Raw genomic sequence first — 27,080 nt, forward strand, 5'->3', positions numbered from 1 at the left:
GTGGCCTGTTCCAGACTGCCAAAATAAAGCTGCTTTGGATCTCTTTGAAGATATGCTATTTAAATGATGCATGCACCCTAAGAATCCGGAAGCTGCACCAAAGCTGCACTCCAGTGCTTAGGAATGGAGTGTGGCTTTGGCGCGACCTCCAGACTCTTAGGACCCATGCATCATTTAAACAGCATACCTCCAAAGAGACCCGAAGCAGCTTTATTTTGGCAGTCTGGAACAGGCCACACTTTCTTTGAAGACTAGTCTGTTTTTATTGATTATATCAATAACAATACAAACAATTCTGGACCCCCAACCCATCAAGTCGACTTCTGGAAAGACAACTCAGCTGAAACGAAGTGAAATGCTTGTATCTCTTCTCAGACTTAGACACTTCCACAATTTCAGAGAGGTCCATCAATGTGTGAAAAATTGGCTCGCTTACTTCCAAGATCTGTTAATTGTTACTATACTGATTGTTCAGGGTGGCAAGAGGAAGGAGATGATCACAAACGTAGCTTTTAAACCATGGTTAGAATAGTAAAATAGCACCTTTGGTGATGCTTATCACACAGTGTCTCTTCCAACACATAGTTGCTGTGTCTTCCAAGCCTAATGCAGTCCCATTAGTCCTCCAGTGTGAACATCTCAGTTGTGATATTTGGTCCATGGTTCTCAATATCCCCAAATGAATGTGGCCAGTGGCCATGCTGGGTAGGAGTTTCCGGGATCTACAGTTTTTCCGAAGGATGCGCTGGCGGCTCTTTTAGCTCATGATAGGGATTTCTACTGTGCGCCGTAACTTTCCAAAGTTTCATTTCATTGGTAGGAAATCATATCCCATGATATGATTCATGCGAGAGGAATGAGTGCTGCCTTCATGTCATTTTTCTCTGTGATCCGTTTTTGTTTAAAGGCCTGCCTTTGTTTCCCCCACCGGTTCCTTCGATTTTTCACGGTTTAGGCTGACCTGGGTGCCGTCGCATTTATGAATAGGCCACATTGAAGCCTGTTTATATAATGCCATTAGCACTTAGCTGTTAGCAATTATATAGGCCCTGCAAAACTATTTTCATAGGCTGTATAATAGGGCTCTTAAAAGCAGGGGAGCTACTTGTTAAAAAGGTATGCCATCGGAGTTTGGAGAAGTCCATAAAACAGGGATATAAAGGCTACCTTTTCATGCCAGATATGCAAAGAGACGGTATGGTATAATAGCAAAGCGTGTGGGCTCCAAAGTCTCACCTCTTTTGTGGACTAAATAGCCTTAGGTAAGATGCTGTCCTCTTAGCCTTTCATCTGCAATCCGAGGTGAATTAGTACTGGCCTGCTCTAAAGGGATGTTATGAAGATTGCTGCAAGAGCACTTAACGTTATGAAGTATGCTTAAATTCTCTCCTGTTCTACAGTTCCCCATTCCCTTTACGTTTTTATATTTTGCTGTGAGAAGGGAATTGGCCTTTCCTATTTTCACTTGAATACTAGAAGGGTATGCATCACATCGAACACATCTCTGCCGGTCAGTTCCTGGAAGACTTGTTTGCTGCGGCTGATCTTTTCATTGATTAAGCTCAGCCAATCTATCCAGAGCGCAGTTTGAAAACGTCCGAATAAAATGACACCAATGGCCTTTATCATCAATCAGCCTCTTCTGAACGGTGACCTCCAGATGCGTTGGACTAAAACTCCCAGAATCATGATCAACATCGGCCAGAAGTTGACCATGGAACCACACTGAAGGACCCAGCAATGGCTAGGGAAGTGTTTTCTCTAGTAGTCTCTAGGTCAGTGATGGTGAACTTTTTAGAGGCCAAGTGCCCAAGCTTCAACCCAAGACCCACTTATTTATTGCAAACTGCTATGTCCCTCTGGCTTTCTAGTAACAAACTCTGTGCTGGGGCGACGGCACATGTGCCCACCTCTGGCACGCGTGCCATAGGTTCGCCATCACTGCTCTAGGTCCTCAGAGCAACTCTATGGTCAGTGTCTGGCAGAGTTGCGCTGGAGGACCTAGGACAGTGGTTCTCAACCTGTGGGTTGTGACCCCTTTGGGGGTCGGATGACCCTTTCATGGGGTCACCTAAGACCATCGGAAAACATCAATGGTCTTAGGAACCGAGATGAAAATAATTTTATGGTTGGGGTCACCACAATATTAAAGAGTCACAGCACTAGAACAGTGGTTCTCAACCTGTGGGTTGTGACCCCTTTGGGGGTCGGATGACCCTTTCATGGGGTCACCGAAGACCATCAGAAAGCACATATTACCAATGGTCTTAGGAACCGAGATGAAAATAATTTTATGGTTGGGGTCACCACAATATTAAAGAGTCGCGGCACTAGGAAGATTGAGAACCACTGACCTAGAGAGAAGATAGTCAAGTCTGCATATAATCAGATCCGCAAAATCCAAACCCGCAAATGTGGAGGGCCAATTTTGTGTGTGTGTATATATATACCGCAAACAGAGCATGTGCAGCACCCCGGTGCAAACCGATTTGGCAAGAGGGAATTGGATGCTCCTTTAGCCGCTTGGCGCGATGCGTACAGTGTATGGGATCTATTCATAGAACCTGAAATTAAAGGATGCAGTTAAATGTTGTTGTGAACCAGCCAGTCCCAACAGCTGCATTGAGTTTGTTTTTCAATTTCCCACTGCCTTTCTTGTTTATTAGCTGTGACTCTGAGGTCAGAATTAAAACAAACACTTTAATGGCCACATTTACAACGTTGGCAGCGGGCACCCCGGCTCGGCGCTGTGATCTGGACGGGGGACCGTATGGGTAGCGAAGGAGAGCCCCTCCAGACGTGAAATACGGTTGCAACTGGAGAGATGTCCCCCTCCCTAGCAGAGCGCTTGTAAATCACATACCTGATAAGGATCATGCAATCCGGACTTTTCCGTTATATTAGAAGAACTGGCTTTGCTTCTCTTTTCCTTTCTTTTTCTTTTTCTAAAAGGAGGCCCCCAGAGGGGAAAATAAATGTGGATGTGGACATTAAAAAAGAAACAATAACCCATGGAAACACATTTCCATGGTTTGCTGTGACAGGTCCGGAAGATTTGTGATCCTTGTAAGATGATGAGAATCGAAGCCAAATGTAGTTTATACATGCCTGCTCCCAAAAGCTGGTCCGTACTACTATCATTTGATTTTTACACTGAAAATGCTTCCTTCAGGGTAAAGAGGTATCTCCCAGATGTATCTCCCACCACCCTTTGACTGTAAAAATGTCCCATTGCTAGTCTGCAAGAAAGTTAGTCTGTTAGCCCATTTGGCTTTTGTATGCGGAGCCTTGAGCCGGTCCTATGTGAGAGGTGCTTTAAAGCAAAGTTAGGCCTGTTACGGACTGCCAAAATAAAGCTACTTCGGGTCTCTTTGGAGGTATACTGTTTAAATGATGCATGCACCCTAAGAATCCGGAAGCTGCACCAAAGCTGCACTCCAGTGCTTAGGAATGGAGTGTGGCTTTGGCGCGACTTCCGAACTCTTAGGACCCATGCATCATCTAAATAGCATACCTCCAAAGAGACCCGAAGCAGCTTCGGGTCTCTTTGGCAGTCTGTAACAGGCCTTAGATACGTCTTTCAAATTAGCCTCACATCCTTCTCTTTGTCAAGAAGTTCCTTCCAGTGTTCAGTCGAAATCTCCCCTCCTGTAACTTAAAACCATGAGACCTGGTCCTACCCTCCGAGGCAGAAGTAGCCGCAGGACGTTTCGAAAACCTGTGTCGCCCCACAAACGCACTTTGAAGGGGAGCATTAAAAGAAATGCACACCTTTCGGAAGGATGTAGGAAAGAGAAACATTTACCTAGAAAGGTAAACTGTAAGCCAGAGCCGCCCAACGCACCTTCAGCAACAAAGCTGATTCTCTGAAATCTTTAAAACCTGATGGATGAATAGTTGGAGTCTTCTGCATTCTTCTTCATCTCTGCTGATTTGCCTATTGCCCATGTGCCTCTTTGCCTTTTCGTCATATCTTATGCGCTCTTCCTCTCATCTCTCCATGCTCCCTCCCTTTTAGGTTGTCACCTCTCTCACTTTCCATGCGTCTTTCTATCCACCACTTGGAGAATTTTGTCCTTTTCCTCTGCTGCGTCCCCCAGAAGTGGGCCATGTTGTCTCCCCAGGAATCATTGGAGGGCTTTGTTGTTGTTCACCACCCTCGAGTCAATCTCAACCCATGGCAATCCTATAGATGAGACATCTCCAAGACCCTCTATCCTCCGCTCTGTGCTTAGTCCCTGTAATATCATACCCTTGACTTCCTTAAGAGTCCATCCATCCAGCATGCAGCCTTCTTCTCTTCCTACTTCTCTCCACCTTTCCTAGCATTATTGTTTTTTTCCAATGAGTTGTACCTTTTCATGATGTGTCCAAACTACGACAGCCTCAGTTTTGTCATCTCCAGGGACAAGGACCCGAAGCAATGAATGTAAACTGCATGAAAAGAGATTCCACCTCAACATTAGGAGGAACTTCCTGACAGTAAGGGCTGTTCGACAGTGGAATAAACTCCCCCGGAGTGTAGTGGAGTCTCCTTCCTTGGAGGTCTTCAAGCAGAGACCAGATGGCCATCTGTCAGGGATGATTTGATTTGGATTTCCTGCATGGCAGGGGGTTGGACTGGATGGCCTTTGCGGTCTCTTCCAACTCTATGATTCTATGATTCTATGATTTTGGCTTCCAGGGAGATTTCTGGCTTTTTAAAATTGGCTTCCAAATGCCCACTAGAAGGTGCGAAGATATTTTTGCCATGCTTTCTGTCCCCTTGGGCAATTTTAGGCCTTATTTTACAACAGGGAGTGGAGCGTCGCTCCGATGTTGGTTGTGTTGCACCTTTTTATCTACATCCATGTAGGAACATAAGAAGAGCCATGCTCCATGGCAGATCATATTGAAGGCCTGTTGACTCTAACGTAGCGTTCAAGGAATAACCAACCATCTATAAGAATGAGCTTGAGCGGATTGTTTTTCACCTCTTCGCCTGCTTAAATCCCGCATTGGTAGGGAAACGCGAATACAACAAGAATTAGCTTGCTAGAACTCATAACAGTTCAAAATAATGGCCATGTTCTGGCCTCCAGTTCCATAAATTAGAGCCACACTATGGCTTATCATGTGCCCATGTGTCTACTGTATTAAAGCTATACTTTAGACATTGTTCTAGGACTAGCAGACTGGTAGCTAAGCATCGGTGTGTATCCAGTCAAGAATACATACCCCCAAAGAGCTACACATGATGTTTGACAGTGTAACGGAGAGCTTCATTGCAATTTCTTGGCCACCCCTCCAGTGGAAATAGCTGTTGCAGTAGAATGATTGCTACTTCCAGTGGCAGAAGCAATATTTCAGCTTTCAATTTTTAATGCCCAAGCTTAACCCGGAGCTATAAATGTTAAGATTGGAGTTAAACATTAGTGCAGCGGTAGATAAACATAAGTTTCTGTATTGCCTCTAGCTCTGTTCCCGTGGTTTCCTTCACTTAGCAGCACCAGGCTGAGCTCAGTCTATTGCGGAATTATTTTTCCGAGTCCTGTTTCTCGGAGAGGAACTCGACCTTTTTGTGGCGTTGAAATGTTCCTCATGTTTTTGATTCACACGTAGGATGTGTAAAATAATAACCCCCTGCGTGCCTTGCGTTGTCGCTGTTGCCTCCTCTTTCTGGACAGATGATTCAACCCAGAATCATTTAGCAGATGGTATAATATCACAGTGCAGTACAGAAAATCAGATTTCTCAAAGTGGTGGTCTATGGACCAGTCGGTGGCAATACCAAATGGAGCGTTTGGACCAGGTGGACCAACGATGGCTTCTCAGTTATTGATCACTCCAGTAGCATTGCTTGGAACCATCTAATTTTTCAGGGAGAACATGGCTAGACATCTGACTTAGGTTAGATATGGTTACTCAGGTTTTTGAGCCAAATGGTTGTTTGCAAACGTTTGGTGGAGTTCATCAATTCAAGTTGTTTGGCCTGATTGTCTGTCTATCTGTCTATCTATCATCTACCTACCTACCTACCTATATCTGGCGTTGCAACATCATTGATCATTGGTGTCTGTTCCTTGATGGCTATTGAAAGGGAGTGCTCTCTGGAAATACATAGTTGGTGAACCACGTGCACCATTTGATAAACAATCTTTGGGAGTGCATGCTTTGCCAATTGAAACTTCCAGGTTTGGTCGATGGCCTTGCCACTTATAAAAGTTGCATGAGTAACAAGAGCTGGAAGAGACTGTTGCCAGAGATGTTGGGGAACAGCTGCTAGCCAGAAGGAGGCAATCCTGGTTTAGACAGGTCAGCATTTGGAGAGGTCTGTGATGAGAGCATACGGCTTTCCATGCGGATAGCCCTACCTTCCGTCCCTGGTGTGTATGTATGTATATGTGTATATGTGATTCTATCCACCTGTAGTGTGGCTTCCACCTTATCCTACTGCCTTCTACTATATGCGTGTGTGCCTTCAAGTGGCCAGTTGACTTACGGCAACTCAGAGGGTTTTCTTAGGCAATGAATCCTCAGAGGTTTTGTCACTTCCTTCCTCTGAAATATAGCCTACAGCACCAGGTAGGTATTCATTGCTGGTCTCCTATCCAAGTACTAACCAGAGCTGACCCTGCTTAGCTTCCAAGATGGGAAGGTGGGATCTGGTGCCTTTGGGATATTTAGGCTATCCTCAGTCCCTGGTATCTTCAGTTGAAAGGAGGAGATGGGAAACTATCTAGGCCTGACACAGTTTCGTATGTTCCTTTCCAACAGCTTTGGTGCCACATCCCCAGCCGCTATTTAAACTTGGAGGCATTTAAACAGCAGTTTGGGGGTTTGGTTTGGGGACTAGCTGAGATGGAAGCTTTCAGCATAACCGCCACATGTACTCCCAGATTGATTGCAAAAGAGACATGTTCAACTGAGATGTTAAAATACACTCAGAAGATGGGGTTCGTCTTTTCCGAAACCCCGATGCCCAATAAATACCTGTTTCCTCCATTGTAATTTAGTAAATAATTGATCTTACCTTCCCCAGGCGTCACTCCTGCCGGCGGAGAGCTGTGAAATGTGACACGTCTAAATTTTAAACAGAGATCCCTCCTTTGGCTCGGGGAGAGCTTTTCCACCCATTAATAACAGGCGAAATTAATGTTCGGCCTGCAGTAAAAGAGATTAAACTGTGTACCCCGTGGATGCCTGACTGCACCTCTAACAGAGCTGAAATTCCTCTGGTTAGTTAAATGTGGTATATTGAAATACGATGGTGGTCTTGGGTTAATAGTTAAAGGAGTTTAAATTGGAATTTTCTCCGCAGAAGTGTTTTCTCATTTATCAGAGTAAGTGGGTAGCCTCCCCTCCGAAAAGCCTTGCTAGATCCAACCATGCTTTACCAAGTTTATTGGGGGTTTTGGTGAGCAGAAGGGCAGGTATTTGTAGACTTTTTAAAGTGGGGTGTTCAAAGTAAGCCTATAAGCCACGATCCCCTGCTTTTTCCTAATGGTCCATATCAGGCTGAACCAGTTAACTATGGTACTGGCACATGGTCTTCACAAACGTAGGTAGAGGCAACGATCTCCCATGTGCTTATAGGCTTGTCCATGTTGCTTCAAACAGGGGCCTCTGTATCTGCAAAAGTGTGAGGTGGTCTCAGATAGGAATTCTTTTGGATCTGGCAGTAGGCAACTAGATCTACAAAGAGGAGGTGGCAAGCGATTGCTGCTTAAGATGGGATATTTATGCTGCAGCCTAGAATCTACCAGTAGATTCTGTCATATCAGAAGACTGACCTGGTGCCACAATTAAATTCCCACATCATCTGCTTTCTTGTGTATCAAAGGAAGGGCACCAGTGTCTCTTGAGCTTACAGTTTCTTATTCCATTACTTGGACCATTGGCCATCGCATCTCTTTTCAAGACGTAGATCCTTGGTTAAATGTCACAGATAGATTAGTGGACCCGTCCTGTAAGATTTGCCTTTTTTTGCCCAGTGGGGCCAGGATCCACCCTAAGCCATGTGTTTGACCCATCCATGGCTTTTTGTATCTGAGGTGCTCATACGAAGATAAGCCATGTTAGCTCATATAGCCTGGATCTGTTCTTGAGCACCAAGCTCTTTGAAGTCACAGCTTTGATATTTTTTAAGGCGGCGTGTTTGTTCAGGCATGCTTTCTCCTCAATAAAGTCTGGTGCCAGACTTCATGTCAGTGGTTCAAAACATTTACTCTTAAGAGCTATGTGAGGACCCTAGCTGGAACAGACCAAAGGAACAGCCCCTCTAGGCCAATCCCCTGATTTCCAGAATTGGTTGTACAGATTCCTCTGCAATGTTCACCAATCAAGGCATAAACACACTAGCCTTCTTTTCATTGAATCGTAGAGTTGGAAGAGACCCCAAGGGCCATCCAGTCCAACCCCATTCTCCCATGCAGGAACTCTCAATCAAAGCTTCCTCGACAGATGGCCATCCAGCCTCTGTTTAAAGACCTCCAAAGAAGGAGACTCCATCATCCTTCAATGGAGTGTGTTTCACTGTTAAACAGCCCTTACTGTCAAGAAGTCCCTCCTAATGTTGAGGTGGAATCTCTTTTCCTGTAGCTTGCATCCATTATTCCATGTTCTAGTCTCTGGAGCATCAGAAAAAAAGCTTGCTCCCTCCTCAATATGGCATCCCTTCAAATATTTAAACAGGGCCATCATATCACCTCTTAACCTTCTCTTCTCCAGGCTAAACACCCCCAGCTCCCTAAGTCGTTCCTCATAGGACACGGTTTCCAGACCCTTCACCATTTCTAGTCTCTGGAGCATCAGAAAAAAAGCTTGCTCCATCTTCAATACGGCATCCCTTCAAATATTTAAACAGGGCCATCATATCACCTCTTAACCTTCTCTTCTCCAGGCTAAACACCCCCAGCTTCCTAAGTCATTCCTCATAGGACACGGTTTCCAGACCCTTCACCATTTCTAGTCTCTGGAGCATCAGAAAAAAAGCTTGCTCCATCTTCAATATGGCATCCCTTCAGATATTTAAACAAGGCCATCATATCACCTCTTAACCGTCTCTTCTCCAGGCTAGTCATACCCAGCTCTCTAAGTCGTTCCTCATAGGGCTTCATGGTTTCCAGACCTTTCACCATTTTAGTCGCCCTCCAGTTTCTCGACATCCTTTTTGAATTTTGGTGCAAGCTCCCTCTGAATTTGGCACATCGGCATCACATTGGCATCACTTTCATGGTTAGTACCTGTAGTCGTCTGGGAATTGATGAAAGTTGTCCAAGCTAATGGCCATCACCAGATCTTGCGGCGTTGAGGACTATAAACCAGTTGTGTGTCTTAAGAAGAACTGTGTAGGTCTTCAAGTTGCCCATTGACTTTTGGAGGCCCCATGAATTTCAGAGGGTTTCCTTAGGCAAGGGATCCTCAGAGGTGGTTTTGCCCGTCCCTTCCTCTTTACAGCACCTGGAGCTCACCCACCTGTGTGTGGTGTGCACTAGATGTGCCTCCTTTGAGAGTAGTCATGGGTGATTTGCATGTGGCAAAAGATTGTGTGTGTATGTCAGATCATATTGGTTGAGGGCACCAAGGCCAGACTGGCAGATCGTGCCAAGCTGCTCCCATGTGGATGGAAAATCTAGGCTGATGGGAGTCTTTGATTACTTAAGTAATTAATTTCTCATGGCATTCAAGCAATTCTTTCCTGACAGGCTAATGTGTCCCCGAGTGTACAGTTTGGAAATAGCTCCTTCGAGGGACGCCACTGTAATGGTTTGAATGTGTGTTGAATTCTTGAACGGCCTCAGAAGTGCCCTTCTTTCCAAGATGTTGATGCTCAAAGGGAGCGATATTTTGGGGAGGAAGGGGTTGCTCAACCCAAGCTCAGCCCAAGGCAAACTTGCCTCTCTTGCTGACATAGATCTGCAATTAGAGAGGTGTTATAAATAGGATGTACCGGAGATGTTTGAGCTGTGTTGGTTTCCTTCTTTTCCTTTCTTCCCCTCTGTTTTAAAGGCAAGAACCCAGCTGGGATTTTTTCCTTACCCTTTAATTTGGCCTTCCCGGGCTAACCAACTGACGCCTAGTTGAAAAGACTTATGTTACTACATGGCCGCAGAAGCCGTCCTTAGCTCGGCTCCATCCCGCGCGGGTCCTGGAGCCCTTTCTGCAACTCATCAGCAACTTCGATCCCACCCTTGAGGGCCAACCTCATCTATCAAGGAGAAAAGAGGGGAGGAAGCTCTCCAGTAAACATACAGCAGTGCCTCAACTCCTAATCACTCACGGCTTCCGCTTCCAGGCCCTATAATTAGAAGTTCTTCTTTTCCTTGTATCCCCAGTTGACGCAAATTCTTTTTGTGGCTTGGCACCTCATTTAGGGCGTGGGTTTGAGTTTATGGCCAGGCCGGAGTCTGGTTTATTCTCCTTGATACTGCAGAAATAGCTCTTCGGCCACAATCTAGATCTTGTACCCGCTTCCCCCCCCCTTTTATGTATATCTCCTCTGCATTTCTTCTCCCCACCATCACCTTCGACGCCACATCTTTTCACGGCGTGTGTAACAAATGCTGCAGATTAAAGCAAATAGATCGATTCCCTCTCGCAAGTGGAATACAATTTCGAGGGGTGCGAGGGGATCATTGGATGTTGTGCATGCATGAAGCATGTCATTTCCTCCCAAACAGCTGTGAATTTGGGAGAGGTTCGAAAGCCATTAATTGAACTTAACTCACAAACCACTTGCAAACAGCACTGACATGTTCACGGTCATATCTGCTGCGTTCATAAATTCTCATCAAGGTATTATATACCCGCAAGAATTTGAACCAGTTACAGATGTTTGCTACTAATGGGGATGAATGGCAGTTTGAAAAAAAATAAGGCCTGAAGAAGGAAGATGTGATGATTTCTCTTCCCTCCGCCCCAAACTTGGTCTGCAATAACTTGTTTAGAAAGTACATTTGAATATGTTGGAAGATTGGAGCTATGGTTTTCTCAAGCTGTAGTAGAGGATTAAATTATGTTGGGGAAAAGAAAGGAGATGATGAACCACAGTCGACCCTTCTTATACATGGATTTTTTATACATGGATTCGAGCATCCACGGTTTGAAAATGTTCCAAAAAAGTATAAATTTCAAATATCAAACCTTGATTTTCCATTTTTAATAAGGGACACCATTTTTGCTATGTCATTATATCGAATGGGACTTGAGCATACACGGATTTGGTTATACACAAGGGATCTTGGAACCAAACCTCAGCGGATAACAAGGGTCCACTGTATATCTCAGTGTGCCATATTTCATCAAATACCAGCAAACTTCATGAAATATCAGCATATTTCTTCATAGAATCATAGACTTGGAAGAGACCGCAAGGGCCATCCAGTCCAACCCCCTGCCATGCAGGAAATCCAAATCAAATCACCCCCGACAGATGGCCATCTAGCCTCTGTTTAAAGACCTCCAAGGAAGCAGACTCCATTACAGTCTCCGAAGGAGTGTGTTCCACTGCCGGACAACCCTTACTGTCAGGAAGTTCTTCCTAATGTTGAGGTGGAATCTCTTTTCTTGTAGCTTTCATCCATCTTCAGATCAATGTTAAACCCTCACTAGAAAATGAGATGGATATTGTACTTTGGACATATCATGAGATGATGTGACTCACTAGATAAGACTCATAAGACTCACTAGAAAAAGGAAGGGTCTAAATACCCTAAAAGCACCAGATCCTCTCTGATCTTGGTAGCTAAGCCGGGTCAGTCTTGGTTAGTACTTGGATAGGAAAACACCAATGAATGCCAGGTTCTGTAGGCTGCATTTCAGAGGAAAGAACTGCTCAAAACCCTCTCTGAGTATTCTTTGCCTAGGAAAAGAAATTCATGAGGTCCCGATAAGTCTGCAGGTAACTTGAAGGATCTTGAGGGATGTCAAATCAGCATGAGAAAGAGGACCTTCTCATTTGTGGCGTCCAGATTGTGGAGCAACATGCCTCCGGTTACGGACATGTCTGTGGGGTCTTCTCCTCTTGGCTACCTGCCTTTCAGTGATCAGCAAAGACTTTCCATTTCCTTTTCCAATGTTCTGATGGTTTTAATGGCCAACCATTTGCTACATTTTAAAGAATGTTTTTAGTATACCTGTTTTAGTATCCTGTTTTCAGTATATCGCTTTATCTTGTTTCATAAGCCGCCTTGCATGCGCTCGGTTCAGAAAAGAGAGATGGAAACGGTTAGAATAAGGAAAGAATAAATGGCTTGTCTGCCCATGAAACGTTCCCACAATTAAGCTTAAGCCATGTAGGCCTCCCATGCCTTCCTCTGCCCAGACTCTCCCTCAACTTCCACGGAGGCAGTCGAGAAATTGAACAGCGTAAAGTACTTTGGCTTATATATCCAAACTTATATAGCTTAGCCACAAAAGCTGGAAGCCAAACCTCCTCAGTGAGAAGTAACGGGAGATGGAAAATAGCACATAAAAAGAGAAATATACACACGTACGTGTGTGAAAGCAGACAAGTGTTCCAAAACCGCAGCGAGTTGTTATTTTTGAATAGTGGTATGGAATGTGTATCTCAAACCAGCCTTCCTCAACAGGGTCCCCAATGGCCATGCAGGCTGGGGATGATGTGAAAGGTAGTCTGGAAACCATGCCCTAAGGAGAACGATTTTGGCAGCTGGGTAGGTTTAGCCTGGAGAAGAGAAGGTTAAGAGGTGACATGGTAGCTCTGTTTCAGTATTTGAAAGGATGTCATGCTGAAGATGGAACAAGGAAGAACAGGAATAATGGATTCAATGGATTCAAACTACAGGAGAAGAGATTCCACCTCAACGTTAGGAAGAACTTCCCGACAGTAAGAGCTGTTCGACAGTGGAAGACACTGCCTTAGAAGGTGATGGAGTCTCCTTCAGAGGCTTTAAGCAAAGGCTGGATAGCCATCGGTCACGGAGAGTGCTTGGATTGTGTCTTCCTACATGGTAGAATGGGGTTGGATTGGATGACCCTCGAGGTCTTTTCCAGCTCTATGATTCTAAGCAGTACCACAGATCTGAAGGGCAGCAGGTTGGGGAAGTTTGACATAGGGCCTGAACAATTTCAAAACACCGCTGCTCCTGTCCTGCTTTCTTCCTGATGGATTGGACCCTTGGCTTTGTTTAGGCGTGCCTCACTTGTAGCCCATAACTACTTTCCTGTGTGGTCCCGCAGTGAGTCTGTCTGATAAACCTGTTCCTTTCCTGCTGTTGCACATCATTGCTTAAGAGTCAAAGCCACTCCAAATGGCCTTTGCCTTGTCTGTGGCAGGATCCGCTTGCAGCCCCGTTGCTTGATCTGTCATCACTCTTGACCTTTAAAAGAATTCATGGCTCTTATCTTCCATCTTTTCCTGTTTTACCCAGCTTCTTCAGCAAACATGTGGCCAGCCTTGATTTGGGGGATCCTACCTCCCCTAAAATGTTATAAAGACTGACTGTGATTTTACCAGGCAGAGGAAAATGAGTGACAGCAATCACTCACCAAGCTCCCAGACCATGTTTGGGTCGGAGTTTGATGGGGTATTGGGACAGATTTGGAAGCGGATCAGTCCAGAGGCAGGGTCAGCCAAAGCTGGGGACTTGAATGAGGATGCAGGCAGTCAAGGGAGTGGAAATGCTTTCTGAACGGAAGAGGAACTGGCGCAGAGATTGAAGGAGGATCGGGCAAGTTGGTCTAGAAAGCCAAGTGTGCCGCACCAAGAAGGCCAGAGTTTGGCTGTTTCCAAGGAAAAGATCTACCTTGGGCCGAGAGGTATTAATAGGCCACTTGAGTTAAATGGAGTCTAGGAGCTTTCCTGGTCAGAAAACAGCAGCCATATTAGTCTGCTGTGTCAAAGCCAACCAAGAGTCCTGCGGCACCTTCCAGAGCTTCAGGGGATCTAGAAACCCTACATAGGGACTATTGGTGCAAAAGACAAAGAGGGTGCTCACTTGGATATAGGTTGATCCTGGCAGCATTCTGGAACCCCGACATAAGAAATGTTCCATTTTTGCACAGACCCCCTCCATGTTGGATTGCAGCCCATGTAGGGTAGGCCCCTACGTGATGAAGAACCTCTTATGCAAACATGGTGATGCACAGCAGACCTCTCTGTTACCCAGGCGAGGGTCCAGATCGGATACCATCCATCTTTCTGTTGGAAAGTGGACTCCTTCTCCTCCCGCAGCTGTCGTATCACTGTCCATCTCTTTACTCTTCCAGCAAGCTGAACAATTACTGTTAAAACTATTAAAAAGGGGGTAGGGGGGAAAGAAACATTTGTGTGCAGAGCCAAGACTCTGCCGCCATATGGATTGAGTTATAATCCCAGATATCCAAGCGCGTCTGGCTTCTTCAAGGCAAGGAGGCTTTGCGAGTTTCGCAAAAATGACACTTGGGCAATATGCACTTGATTGGAGATGATAACTCATTGCTATCTTGTTGTTCTGTATTGTAGGGGCACCGATAGAAACCACAATCTGTGTCTACTTCCATTCTTTTGTTGTACTGACAAATATCTTAGTTCAGTATTCTTTATGCCAGGACAGGGGAACCTGTTGTCTTCCAGATACTGAGCTCTAATTCTAATGGAGTAGGACTCTGGAGGCAAGAGTTTGGATCTTGGTTCTGCCACGTAAACCCACTGGGTGAACTTGGGCAGGTCATACTCTCTCAGCCTCAGAGGATGGCAGTGGCAAACCACCTCTGAAGAATCTTGCCACAGAAACCCTATGAGAGGTTCACCTTAGGGTTGCTATGGCCTGTTACAGGCCTGTTACAGACAGGCCAAAATAAAGCTGCTTCGAGTCACTTTGGAGGTATGGTATTTCAATGATGCATGCGACCTAAGAGTCCAAAACCCACACCAAAGCCATGCTCCAGTCCTAAGGACTGGAGTGCAGCTTTGGTGTGGATTTTGGACTCTTAGGACTCATGCATCATTGAAATACCATACCTCCAAAGTGACTTGAAGCAGCTTTATTTTGGCCTGTCTGTAACAGGCCACAGACTACCAAAATAAAGCTGCTTCGGGTCTCTTTGGAGGCATGCTGTTTAAATGATGCATGCGTCCAAAGAATCCAGAAGCTGCACCAAAGCTGCACTCCAGTGCTTAGGAATGGAGTGTGGCTTTGGCGCAACCTCCGGACTCTTAGGACCCATGCATCTTTTAAATAGCATACCTCCAAAGAGACCCGAAGCAGCTTTATTTTGGCAGTATGTAACAGGCCTATGAGTCAGAAACAACTTGAAGCCACACAACAACAACAACAGCAACAAGTCTGTCCTGTCCGGCAGCAGCTCTCTTGCATTATCTCCTAACTGGAGATAATAGGGACTGACTCCGAGACCGTCTACATTCAAATTACTTGTTCCACACAGTAAAATGTACCCACCGAGGTAGTGAACCTCAGGCAGCCCCTAAAAGAACAGATTTTAAACATTAATTGCAAAGCAGTTCACAGGCAGGAGAAGAATTCAACGCCGAGATGTCTTTTTACAGCCTAACGGAGAGTCCTTTCCGTTCTTGCGTTACGGTTGAGCTTTTATACTGGCGAAGTGGGCCCCTTTTCCATCTCCATCTCCTCATGCTTTTCACCCCACCTTGGTTGAATCGCCCTGTGGAAGGAAGGGACCCTACAGAACGTCAGCCCTTTAATGTGGGTGGCCCCAATCTGACGCCTACGTATTTTCTTAGTGAGCGCATTTAATGGGCCTGGCTGTGCGTTTGAAGGTTGCCCACTGTTAATTCCAGGAAAGCGTATCGCCATGGGTGTATTTCGAAAAGTGCACGCTTGGGTATGTCCTGCATCCCACGCATAGGCCACGGCCGACCTCAGAGGTTTTGCAGCTTCAGCTTTTAGCCAGGCACCAAATCCGTCTCCTTGACAAGCAAATGGCTATATTATTTGGGTTGGGGCGAGGGATAGACTTCCAGGCCTTTTCTAGACCTCAGACGTAGTCCAGAATTTGGAATAATCCGGAGCCAATTTAGTACCATCGCTTTTGCCCGAGATCCCTTCCTCTTCGTCCCATTGAAATGAATGGAAACCAGTGTGAAGTCCTACCTTCATAGCCCACTTTATTTGCATAACCAGATAGCGTACAAATTTGGAGATCATGTCCATAGAGTATTATAAAGAAAGAGAGAAAATTCAGAGAATGGGTTAATATGGATTTGGATCTCATGGCAGTTAATGTTAAAAACCGAACAATAAGCTCGCCTCGCATATTTTCAGAGGGAGGCAGGCAGACGTTTGCAAATTCTTCTGGCTGTGAAGTTTTCCACCCATCCGTTTGTTGTCGTTTTTTAAAAGGGATGTCTTTTGGCGAGGTTTCCTTTAATCATGCTTAGGTCAGGGTCAAGGTTGTATCCATATGGATGTGATTCTTCTTCTTCTTTTCCTTTCCTTCGTTCGGGAACCCACATGTGCGCGCGGTGGGTGGTTTTCCAACATGGCAAGAGGGACGAGGGTGCAGTTTTGAAACGCGTTGCCAAAGTCAGCGTGAAGCTCTTTACAAATGGAAAGTGATTCTCTGACAAACTTCCTGTGGTTCACCAGAAAAGAAGAAGAAGAAGAAGAAGAAGCCCAGCTTGGCAAATCCACCAAATCCAGGCAGTTCAGAAGGAACTTTGTGCAAACAAATGTAGTCTCTCTCTCTGTTTTGCATCTCTGCTAGGTGTATGATTCGAATCTCTAGTGCACTAATCTACAATGTTGCTCAAGGTTGGTTTTCCCAGACTGTAGAAACCTTGTGCCTTGCAAAGGATTCTCGGTAGTAGTCCAACCCATGGCTTGAATCTTCTGACTTTTCTATAGCCAACAGCAGTGTACTGTAGATTGTAGTACTATTCGGTACTCAGTAGTCCTCCATACCTGCCGACTTCAGAGGAAGAACGTTTTGCTACGATGCAAAAATTGGGGAGCTTGGAGAAGGTCCTTTTTGGACCACAGCGCCCAGAATCCTCCAGCGCACATGACCACTGGTGTGCTGATGGGAGCTCTGGGAGTTGTAATCCGAAGGCCAGTGTGTTGTAGTGGTTTGAGTGTTGAACTATGGTTCTCCAGACCATGGTTTAATTCTTAGCTTGGCCATGAAACCCACTGGGTGACTTTAGGCAAGTCACATTCTCACAGCCTCAGGGAAAGGTAACGTCAAGCCTCCTCTGAACAAATTTGGCAAGAAAACCACATGATAGGGTCAGCATAAGTCAGAAAGAACTTGAAGGCACACACGACAACGATCAGAAGGTACTTTTTTTGAACTCCAACTCCAACTTGGACTGCAAGACAATACATTATGCAAGCCAGAGACTTTTGCACAGCAGCTTCTTTCGACTCAGGACTTATGGAAATGTTTCGCAGATGAAAACCGGGAGGCCAGGCAACATTAGAGTATGGTCAAAAATGGCAAAAGTTATTTCAGAGGAAGAACACTAGCTAGAAGAAACTGCAGCAGTTTGCTTTTGCCTTGGTCTCCTGGAAAGGGCAAGATTCCTCTACTCTACTCTACTCTACTCTACTCTCCCTCCATTATGTGAATAGAGTGCAAACCATTTTTGCACTTTGAGCTCAGTTTGCAGCAATGGAAGTAAGCTGAGGACAAAGAGAGAAAGCGGAAGGAGAGGGAGGAACTGGGACATTTCAAAAGGATCTGAAAAAGTGAGATTATAGAGGATTAATCTGTCCTTGTCAAACCAAGACAGTTGGAGGGTGTGAAATAGGAACCATTGCCATAAGTTACACAGGCCTGTTACAAACTGCCAAAATAAAGCTGCTTCGGGTCTCTTTGGAGGTATGCTATTTAAATGACACATGGGTCCTAAGAGTCCGGAGGTTGCACCAAAGCCACACTCCATTCCTAAGCACTGGAGGGCAGCTTTTGGTGCAGCTTCCGGATTCTTAGGATGCATGCATCATTTAAACAGCATACCTCCAAAGAGACCCCAAGCAGCTTTATTTTGGCAGTCTGTAACAGGCCACAAAATCCCCCCCCCCTTTTTTTGGTTGAGCGTTTAATACCTTTCATTTAAGCGACAAATACACCTATATCCCACCACAATCTCGTTTTTCTTTTTAAAGAAATCAGTACTTAAACAGAAGTGTTGCAAACTGCTGGAATCCAGAAAGGAGAGGTAGCTTTAATGGTGTTAAGTGTAGATCTGGACCACAGAAATGGTCTCATGATTTCTGGGCTTGGCTCCCTTGTACTTACACCCCAAGAGCTTATTCTCCAGAGACGAGGGGAAAGGAGAAAATGACGATGCTCAGTCTTTGTTGAGAAAAGGCACTGCGGATGCCAAATGTTTCAAACAACCTAAGAATGGTTTTCCTTGGGCAAAGTCAACAGCAATTTTGTGCCTTCCAAAAGTCACCGACAACTTGCTTTGCCCGCTGCCCAGTAATTATGTTGGATTTGGAGGAGAGACTAAACACACTCGGAAAACAGCGAGAGGAAGACTGATTGCAGGCCTGGCTTGGCTCTAGCAGATCAATCATCCGTATCGACGCTGCTTTCCCAGTTTGCACCTTTTTTGCGATGGCATGTCCAGAATTCCTGGCAAAACCTGAATCTCAAATGGGTGTCGAAAAGCTTTGTACAGTGTGTACTCTCCAGCGCCCCATCGGCTCGGGAAAGGTGCATTTTGAAATACGTTCTTTTTTAAAAGGGAAAGTTAGGTGTGTGAGTTGCAAATTCCTTTAGTTGGGGTCTTAAACTGGGATCCTACTGTGGAGACACCTCTCTGAAAACACACTGGGCTTCGTCTTGGGATAAATCTACATTGTCCATCAGCTCATTGGTTGTAACCATGTGTATGTCAGGTAATGAAGTCAATGTGTTTCTGACCAGGACTTCATTCACAGAAAATTTAGGACCAGAGGCAGGAATAACACGGGAAGAAAGGAGTTAGGTTCCTATGCCACAAAAAGAAAACGCAAGAGCAAGCAGTGCAACATGTTTCTGCAACCTTTTGATTGCAAACGTACAGTATGCATGTGTGAAATGGAGCAACTGTGCACAAGTCAGCAAAACCAGTTTGCACCTTTGAGGAACCACTTGAAGGCTTCTTCCAAAATCCTGTGCATTCAAGGAGGTCTTTTTCTTTATGGAGTTTCCACTATGCTTATGATTTCAATTTTGATAGCTACAGCCTGTTACAGACTGCCAAAATAAAGCTGCTTTGGGTCTCTTTGGAGGTATGCTATTTAAATGGCGCATGGGTCCTAAGAGTCTGGAGGTCTCACCAAAGCCACACTCCATTCCTAAGCGCTGGAGTGCAGCTTTGGTGCAGCTTCCGGATTCTTAGGGTTCATGCATCATTTAAACAGCATACCTCCATAAAGACCTGAAGCAGCTTTATTTTGGCAGTCTGTAACAGGCCTGAAAGTTTCATTCTAGGAAACCTAAACTTTCCAAACTTCATGCTTATTCGAAGGCAATGAAAGCTCTATTTGCGTCTTGACCGAGTGCTAGATCACATCTTCCCAAATGATGTGTCCAAACCAGAGGTCAGGACAAAATTGAAATCGATTGGTCTTTGGTGTGTGTGTGTATATGTAACCTCTTCTTATTCCCATTGTTTCCTCTTTTTCTTCCAGGCATGCTTCTAGTCACAGCAGATACTCTGGGCCACGATTTCCACGTCTTCCAAATCCTCACCCACCCCTGGTCATCTTCGCAAAGCGCCGTCCATCACTTGTACACATTACACCGCGGGGAGACGGAAGCCAAAGTGAGTTGCGTAAGAAACCACACAAGGCTTTTTTATCTAACTTGGCAATGGGAAGGGATCAACGTGGGTGTCCTTGGAAAATTGCTTGTCTTGCAGTCGAGTCGGTGGAAGTCCACTTAAAGACAGATTTGTGTGTTTTTCTAACAGATTGTGTGCGTGTGCGTGTGTGCGCGTGTGTTTTAACATGATAATAAAAATACGGCTGCACTCGCTCGAAGTGCAGGAGCCAACCGTGTGTAAAATATCTGTTGAGTTTGGTTGGGCTTTTCGCATTGTGTGAAGGCTGGAATGTCAAGATAGTGAACTGTCGGAGCAACATGGCTAGCCTGGAAAATAGGGTCGGTGTGGTCTGTTAGCTGGAATATATTTGGTGGCGCTGCTCTTTTTAGCGAACGGAAATCTGTCCCAGAGTTCTTACTTAGTAAAATGATTATTACAATAGCAGCTCTTGAATGGCACATGAACATTGGCCTGTTACAGACTGCCAAAATAAAGCTGCTTTGGGTCTCTTTGGAGGTATGCTGTTTAAAGGATGCATGCATCCTAAGAATCCAGAAGCTGCACCAAAGCTGCCCTCCAGTGCTTAGGAATGGAGTGTGGCTTTGGTGCAACCTCTGGACTCTTAGGACCCATGCATCGTTTAAATAGCATACCTCCAAAGAGACCCGAAGCAGCTTTATTTTGGCAGTCTGTAACAGGCCATTGTAATGCATCTTACTTTTATCATGGTGAACATAAACACATCTTAAAATGGCCCAGAGAAACCGGTGGAGCGATCCTCATTGGTTGCAATCCTGTGTTCTTCCCTGGAAGTTAACCCTATTTAAACCAGTGGGATTTCATTTTTTGAGTAGGCACATGCAGGGCCACACTGTTAAGATAGCCCTTTGCCTATGGACAGATGCTTTCTACGCAGATAGTTTGCAGCATTGAAAATTTCCCTCTTCAGTTTTTAAGTTTTACAGGACAATGTCAAGTCGAAGGCTTTCACAGCCGACATCCATATTTTTTTGTGGGTTTTTCGGGCTATGAGGCCATGTTCTAGAAGAGTTTATTCCTGACGTTTCGCCAGCAGCTGCGGTTGGCATCTTCTTTTCTGGCATCTTCCTCATTACAACGTTGGCCTTCGGCATCCATGGGTTCTGCCGGCTTGGGTTCACCCCCACAGAGTTGGTCCTCTGCGCATCCATGGGTTTGCGAGCACTGGGTTCAACATCCACAAAGTTGGCCCTCTGCATCCATGGGTTCTTGCCGGCATGGGTTTCAAACATCCCCAAAGTTGGCCTCTGCATCCATGGGTTCTGCAAGGCTTGGGTCAACCATCCACAAAGTTGGCCCTCTGCATCCAGGGTTCGCAGGCTTGGGTTCAACCATCCACAAAGTTGGCCCTCTGATCCATGGGTTCTGCAGGTATGGGTTACCATCCACAAGTTGGCCTCTGCTCCGCTGGTTCTGCAGGCTTGGTTCACCCATCACAAAGTTGGCCCTCTGCATCCATGGGTTCTGCAGGCATGGGTTCAACCATCCACAGTTGGCCCTCTGCTCATGGGTTCTGCGGGCATGGGTTACCCTCCCACAAAGTTGTCCTCTGGCCTCTCTGCAGGCATGGGTTCAACCATCCACAAAGTTGGCCCTCTGCATCCATGGGTTCTGCGGGCATGGGTTCAACCATCTACAACTTAAAAATACTTAAAATAATATAATAATTCCAAAGGGCAATAATTGATTTTGCCATTTTCTATAAAGGGCACCATTTTACAGCGCCATGGTACATAATGGGACTTGAGCATCCATGGATTTTGTTATCTCCAGAGGGTCCTGGAACCAAAACCCAGTGGATACCAAAGGCCCCACTGTATACCTTTTGATGGCATTGTAGGTATTTTCAATCAAAGCTTAGCCAAACAAAGAGGTATTATAGGGTCCATGTAAATCCCTGATCTAAGGAAGCCAAATGAAGTTCTTTGGGGCAGAAAATCTTAAGATATAGAGCCACCACTGAAAAGAACTGTCCCTGGTTACTCTGCAACTACAACCTGTGTTTTTTCTGAATGGCCAAGGGAGGAGAATATCTATAGCTGGTCTTTTATCTCAGGTAGGTTCATCATGGGATAGCCAGCCTTCCCCAACTGATGCACTTGAGCGTTTACTACTACTGTATAATTCCTCTCATTCCATAACTATCACTCTGACAGATCTCAGGCTGGAAAAGTCTAGTTTACTCAGTCCTTCAACTAACCTGCTCCCAAAACTACCAAGGGCTTTAAAACTTAAAATCAACACTTTGACTTGCACTTGGAAGCAAATGGCTAGCCCCATGTAGCTGATGAAGGATTGGTGTTGTATATACAGACTTCTTGGCTCCTACGCACAGCTTAGCAACTAAATTTTGTGCCAGCTAAAACTCCCAGACCATTATCAGAGGCAGCACTGTGCGGTGAGATCATTACGGTAGTTTAGTCTGGAGTTAACTACTGGTAAAGGACCCGCCATCTGTGATCCTTGTCGACAGAGCCAGTCCAGAAGAACCCTTGGATGGCAAACCTTCAAAGGTAGCGCAACCCCAGTGACTGTTGCCTGCGAACCTTTGTCAGTTCCTAGTCTTCCAGCCCACAACACTCCCATTCTGTTTGGATTAAGTTCATGGCTTAACCTACATCTCCATGCAAACTCCATCCCTCTCCAAACTGCCTCTATCTATTAAATAATTTCCACCTCCCTGGAAATACCTGGTATAAACAAGAGGCAGAGATATGTCATATACATGCTGATTATACCTTTGCCAAACCTACAGATACTACTAGGATTAAGTAAATTTGATGTTCCATTAAACATTCTCCTATTTAAATCATAGGCATTTATATGAATGTTCCTCCACTTCTGTTCATAGCCCTTGGTTTGCCTGACTACTGGTGTTTTCCTCCTTCCCGCAATAGTGCCAAAGTTAATCTTGGTCCATCGGGGGTTTTGTAGTGAATGGGATGTTCTCACTGAAGGCAAGGGAAGTGAAGGCGACTGAGGACAGGCGAAGGCAATGTCAATGAATGGGTGGATATGTTCAAATGGGTTGCTAACCAATTGTTAAGGAAGGGGACGTGTAGTTGCTGGTGTTCACAAAAAGCTGCGGGTAGCTCTGGTTTGGCTCTTATTTATTTAAATGTATGCAATCTTGAATTGGCCGAGAGACTAGGCTTGAGAGTGAACTTTGTAAGAATCCAGAGGCCAACTAGAGGGAAAACACTTATACATGTGTGTGTGTGTGTGTGTGTGTGTGTGTGTGTGTCTGGAGTGTGATGTGCGCGTTTGTCTGAGCCGCTTTAAAACCAGCCGGGTTGGCACCCTAGTTGGCAAGAAGCGCAAGTGTTGGTTTTACAGCCCTCTGCTTGCATCTTGAAGATGTCTGGCAATGGTGCCAAATTGGCAGTTGGGAGTGCCAAGGGTATCCTATCATTTTGGATGCTTATATAATTGCACGTATATGTTTTTAGCCTCGGCCGAGAACAAAAGTACCTCTCCTTCGCCAGTGAGAAAAACAGTGTCTTGACAGCGCCTAGCCCTGTGAATTGCTTGTGCAAATTGCAGTGTGAGCAACACAGATTTCTGAAGCTCACTGGACTTACTACTCCATTGGATTGTTGTATTTGCTTGCAACACACACACACACACACACACACACAGAGAGAGAGAGAGAGAGAGAGAGAGATACCATCTGATCTTGGAAGCTATGCAGGATCAACCCTGGTTAGTACTTGAATGGGAGACCACCAATGAATACTCAGGCCTGTTACAGACTGCCAAAATGCTGCTTCGGGTCTCTTTGGAGATATGCTATTTAAATGATGCATGCATCCTAAGAATCCAGAAGCTGCACCAAAGCTGCACTCCAGTGCTTAGGAATGGAGTGTGGCTTTGGCGCGACCTCTGGACTCTTAGGACCCATGCATCGTTTAAATAGCATACCTCCAAAGAGACCCGAAGCAGCTTTATTTAGGCAGTCTGTAACAGGCCTCAGTGCTGTAGGCTGTATTTCAGAGGAAGGAACTGGCAAAACTACCTCTAAAGATTCCTTGCTTAAGGAATTTATGGGTCGCCATAAGTCGAGGAGTGACTTGAAGGCACATACACACACCATGTGTTGTACACAGGGCTGCTTTTGAAGTGCAGGTGGAGCAGAGAGTGGCTGTCACTATTACAACTGCTACACTAGGAGGAACTGTATCACTCTGCAATAGAAAGAACTGCCCTCGTTGCCTATTCCCTTGGAAGCCCAGTTCACAGCCTTGGCATCCCAACTGTGGAATGCCCTCCTTATCGATGTCTCACTAGCGCCAGCACTGCAGTTGTGTAGGCACCCGCTCAAATCCCTTTTGGCATTTTAGTTGGCTCATTCTGTTTTGTTGCACATGCTGCTCTTCTTTGTTTTTATTATGAGGACACGTTTGGCATCTGTTGATGCGTTTCAGTGTCTTGGTACACTGCCCTAGCTCCCATAACCATGAAGGGCAGTTCTAAAACATTGTAGTAAGGTAAATAAGTTAAATCAATATTTAAGGCCAATGCCCTTTGATGACCTACAGGCTCTCCAGGTCTGCTGCAAAACAGTGCTGGGCAGCTTGTCTGACCTTTAACCCTGCCTCTATCCACCATGTTTTTTGCTCCATCTTCTGTTTACTCCCATTTAACCCTGGTCAAGGCAGCACAGAGGGAGGTTATGCCATGGGGTCAGATATGAAGAATGCATGAGAACACCCTTGAACTGGGAAGCCTTTTTGCTTGGGCAACTGTCCATCCCAACAGAAAGCACTTTGCAGCTCTTTCTGTCTGGTTGGGTCCAATAATTCATAGCATTGAGCGAGGTCAGCTTTGAGAAGAACACTGTACTACCTAGGAAGATGCGTTATTGTTCGGTGTGTTTGCGGTTTAACTACCCACTTCCAGTATACCACTCCAGGACAACTACCTCCCCTCTTCCTTGGAGATTTGCAGCAAAGAAATGTTAGTCCAGGCACGCATTGATCATCAAGTGATGTATTTTAGCATTGGCCTCCCCATGTACATGAAGGGCCTCAGATGCTTAAGACACACTCGAGCATTGTTATCATTAGGTAACCGAGGCACACCATGTTCTGGAGGTGCGCCGTCTTCCTCTGTAAACAGATAAAAGGTTTGGTTCTTGGCCCGACCACACTTGTCTCTTTGATCTCTGAGCGTAAACACACATACCAAAAGGCCCGCGAGCCACGTTATCTCAACCCCGAGCAAATAAATGCAGCGATAGCAAGGCGGGCTGGTGGCCAGAAAACCCGTGTAATCTTTTTGGCCGTCCGACTCCTTGCTTATTCTGACTCTCTGGCTGTTGTCACAAGCCGGATCGCCTGAGCCTAGTTAAACAGAGAGGACAATGTAATCGTGCTGCCGTGTGCCGCTGAAAAGGCTGGCGCTGCTTTTCCAGGCGGTATAAGCGTTGTTTTCTTTAACGCAGACTATTCCAAAAAGTATGTTTAAGGTGAAGCCTCGTGTCCTATGGTGGTTCATTACCTTTTGCTTTTGCTTTTTAAAACTGAGCTCTGTGGGCTGGATCAGAGGAGGTGTCTTGTCCTCTGCACATGGATGAGAGGAGGCGTCTTGTCCTCTGCACATGGGAGCCAATGAGGGACAAATTCCAACTCAGTCCTTATTGGAAACTCCAACATGAAGTTGAATTTGTTGATGCTTCTGTTGCCCATGCAGATAATTCTTTTACCGTAGAGGCAGGGGAAGACCAGACGTTATGCCAAGGCCTTCCAAAACAACTAATGGCAGCTTTCCATTTAATACCAGAAGTTCAGTCCCTCCTATCATGCAATGAAACAAGACGAGGATTACTTATCTGTGCCACTAGCTGTGCCTAGCTTCCTGGACACATTGGATACTCATGCTCTTTAGTCTTATCCTCCCTGACGTGCACATCAAGAGACATTGGAAAGCTTCTTTTTAAATATCTTATGTTTCCCATGTATGCGCTGAAGCACAGGCAAGAAGGATGGAGTATCCAGGATCAAAGCCTCGCCTGCCCTCCACGCTGGGCAAGAATTTAAGGCAAGTGGCAGACATCTTCGCTTACCCATTTTAGCCAAGCTGGGAAAGGAAAACCTGTACTAAGAGCACTATGACCCTTTGGCTGATTCCCACTCTTGCATCTCCACATGAAGTCAAGAAGAACGCTGCTCTTCTTACTGGCACCCAAGTTAGAGCTTATTGGTTTGGCCTTATGCTGCCAAGGTACTCTAGACTTCTTGGCCGTGCAACCTCAGCTTTTGAAGGGATGTGCTGGGCTCATCTTCAAGTATGAGCCATCGGCCAATGGATTATCCCTATAAGAACAATCAAATGGAACAGCCCACATCCACACCTAACTTCCTCTCAATTTTGACCATGGGGATGCGAAAGATATCAGAGCGCAACTGTAGGAGGCAGTTCTCCAACCTCTGTCTACTCCATCTTCTCCACCTCCAGGATGTTGAAAATCTGGAATATGTCCAAAGGAGGGCAAGTAAAATGGTGAAAGGTCTAGAAACCATGTCCTATGAGGAACGACTTAAGGAGCTGGGGATGTTTAGCCTGGAGAAGAGAAGGTTAAGAGGTGATATGATAGCCCTGTTTAAATACTTGAAGGGATGCCATACTGAGGAGGGAGCTGACTTGTTTTCACTTGCTCCAGAAACTAGGACCCAATGGAGCAATGGATGCAAGCTACAAGAAAAGAGATTCCACCTCAACATTAGGAAGAACTTCCTGAGAGTAAGGGCTGTCCGACAGTGGAACACACTCCCTTGGAGTGTAGTGGAGTCTCTTTCCTTGGAGGTCTTTTAACAGAGGCTAGATGACCATCTGTCGGGGATGCTTTGATTTGGATTTCCTGCATGGCAGGGGGTTGGACTAGATGGCCCTTGCGGTCTCTTCCAACTCCATTATTCTATGATTCTACGATTCTAGGCTCCAGAGGACCTTTGTAAGTCTTATCTCATTCAGCAGAAGTCAGCAATAAACCTGCTGTGGTAGATGTGAATGCAAATCTCTGGCTATGGAACCGTGTGCTGGCATTTTCAGATGCACTGTAAAGGGCCAAGAAGAACTTTGTTGGGGAGCCTTATGGGAAATCTGTGAGGCTGGATTTCAGCTACCAATTGACCTGCTAATACAGTAATTTTATTCTAAGTAACAGACCAAACACTCCCAATCGCTTGCACCAACCCTAATGCCTTGGGTGGTGCTGGTAATATATGGCTTGGCAGTTCCCGCACCACAAGCATCTGCATGACCAACATTTCAATCTCCCCTGGCCTTATCCTGCAGCCCTTAGACCATCTCTTCTTCC

General features: G+C 45.5%; 1 protein-coding gene across 1 annotated transcript in view; it reads left to right on the forward strand.

The window, feature by feature from the left end:
* The window catches only part of BCAS3 (BCAS3 microtubule associated cell migration factor), a 416,672-nt gene that overhangs the window by 109,307 nt on the left and 280,285 nt on the right, over positions 1–27,080 (forward strand). The window contains 1 exon segment of the mRNA XM_042442606.1: positions 19,590–19,723. Coding sequence (XP_042298540.1) covers positions 19,590–19,723 — 134 coding nt within the window.

The sequence above is a fragment of the Sceloporus undulatus genome, chromosome 11 (genome assembly GCF_019175285.1).
Source record: "Sceloporus undulatus isolate JIND9_A2432 ecotype Alabama chromosome 11, SceUnd_v1.1, whole genome shotgun sequence".
Classification (NCBI taxonomy): domain Eukaryota; kingdom Metazoa; phylum Chordata; class Lepidosauria; order Squamata; family Phrynosomatidae; genus Sceloporus; species Sceloporus undulatus.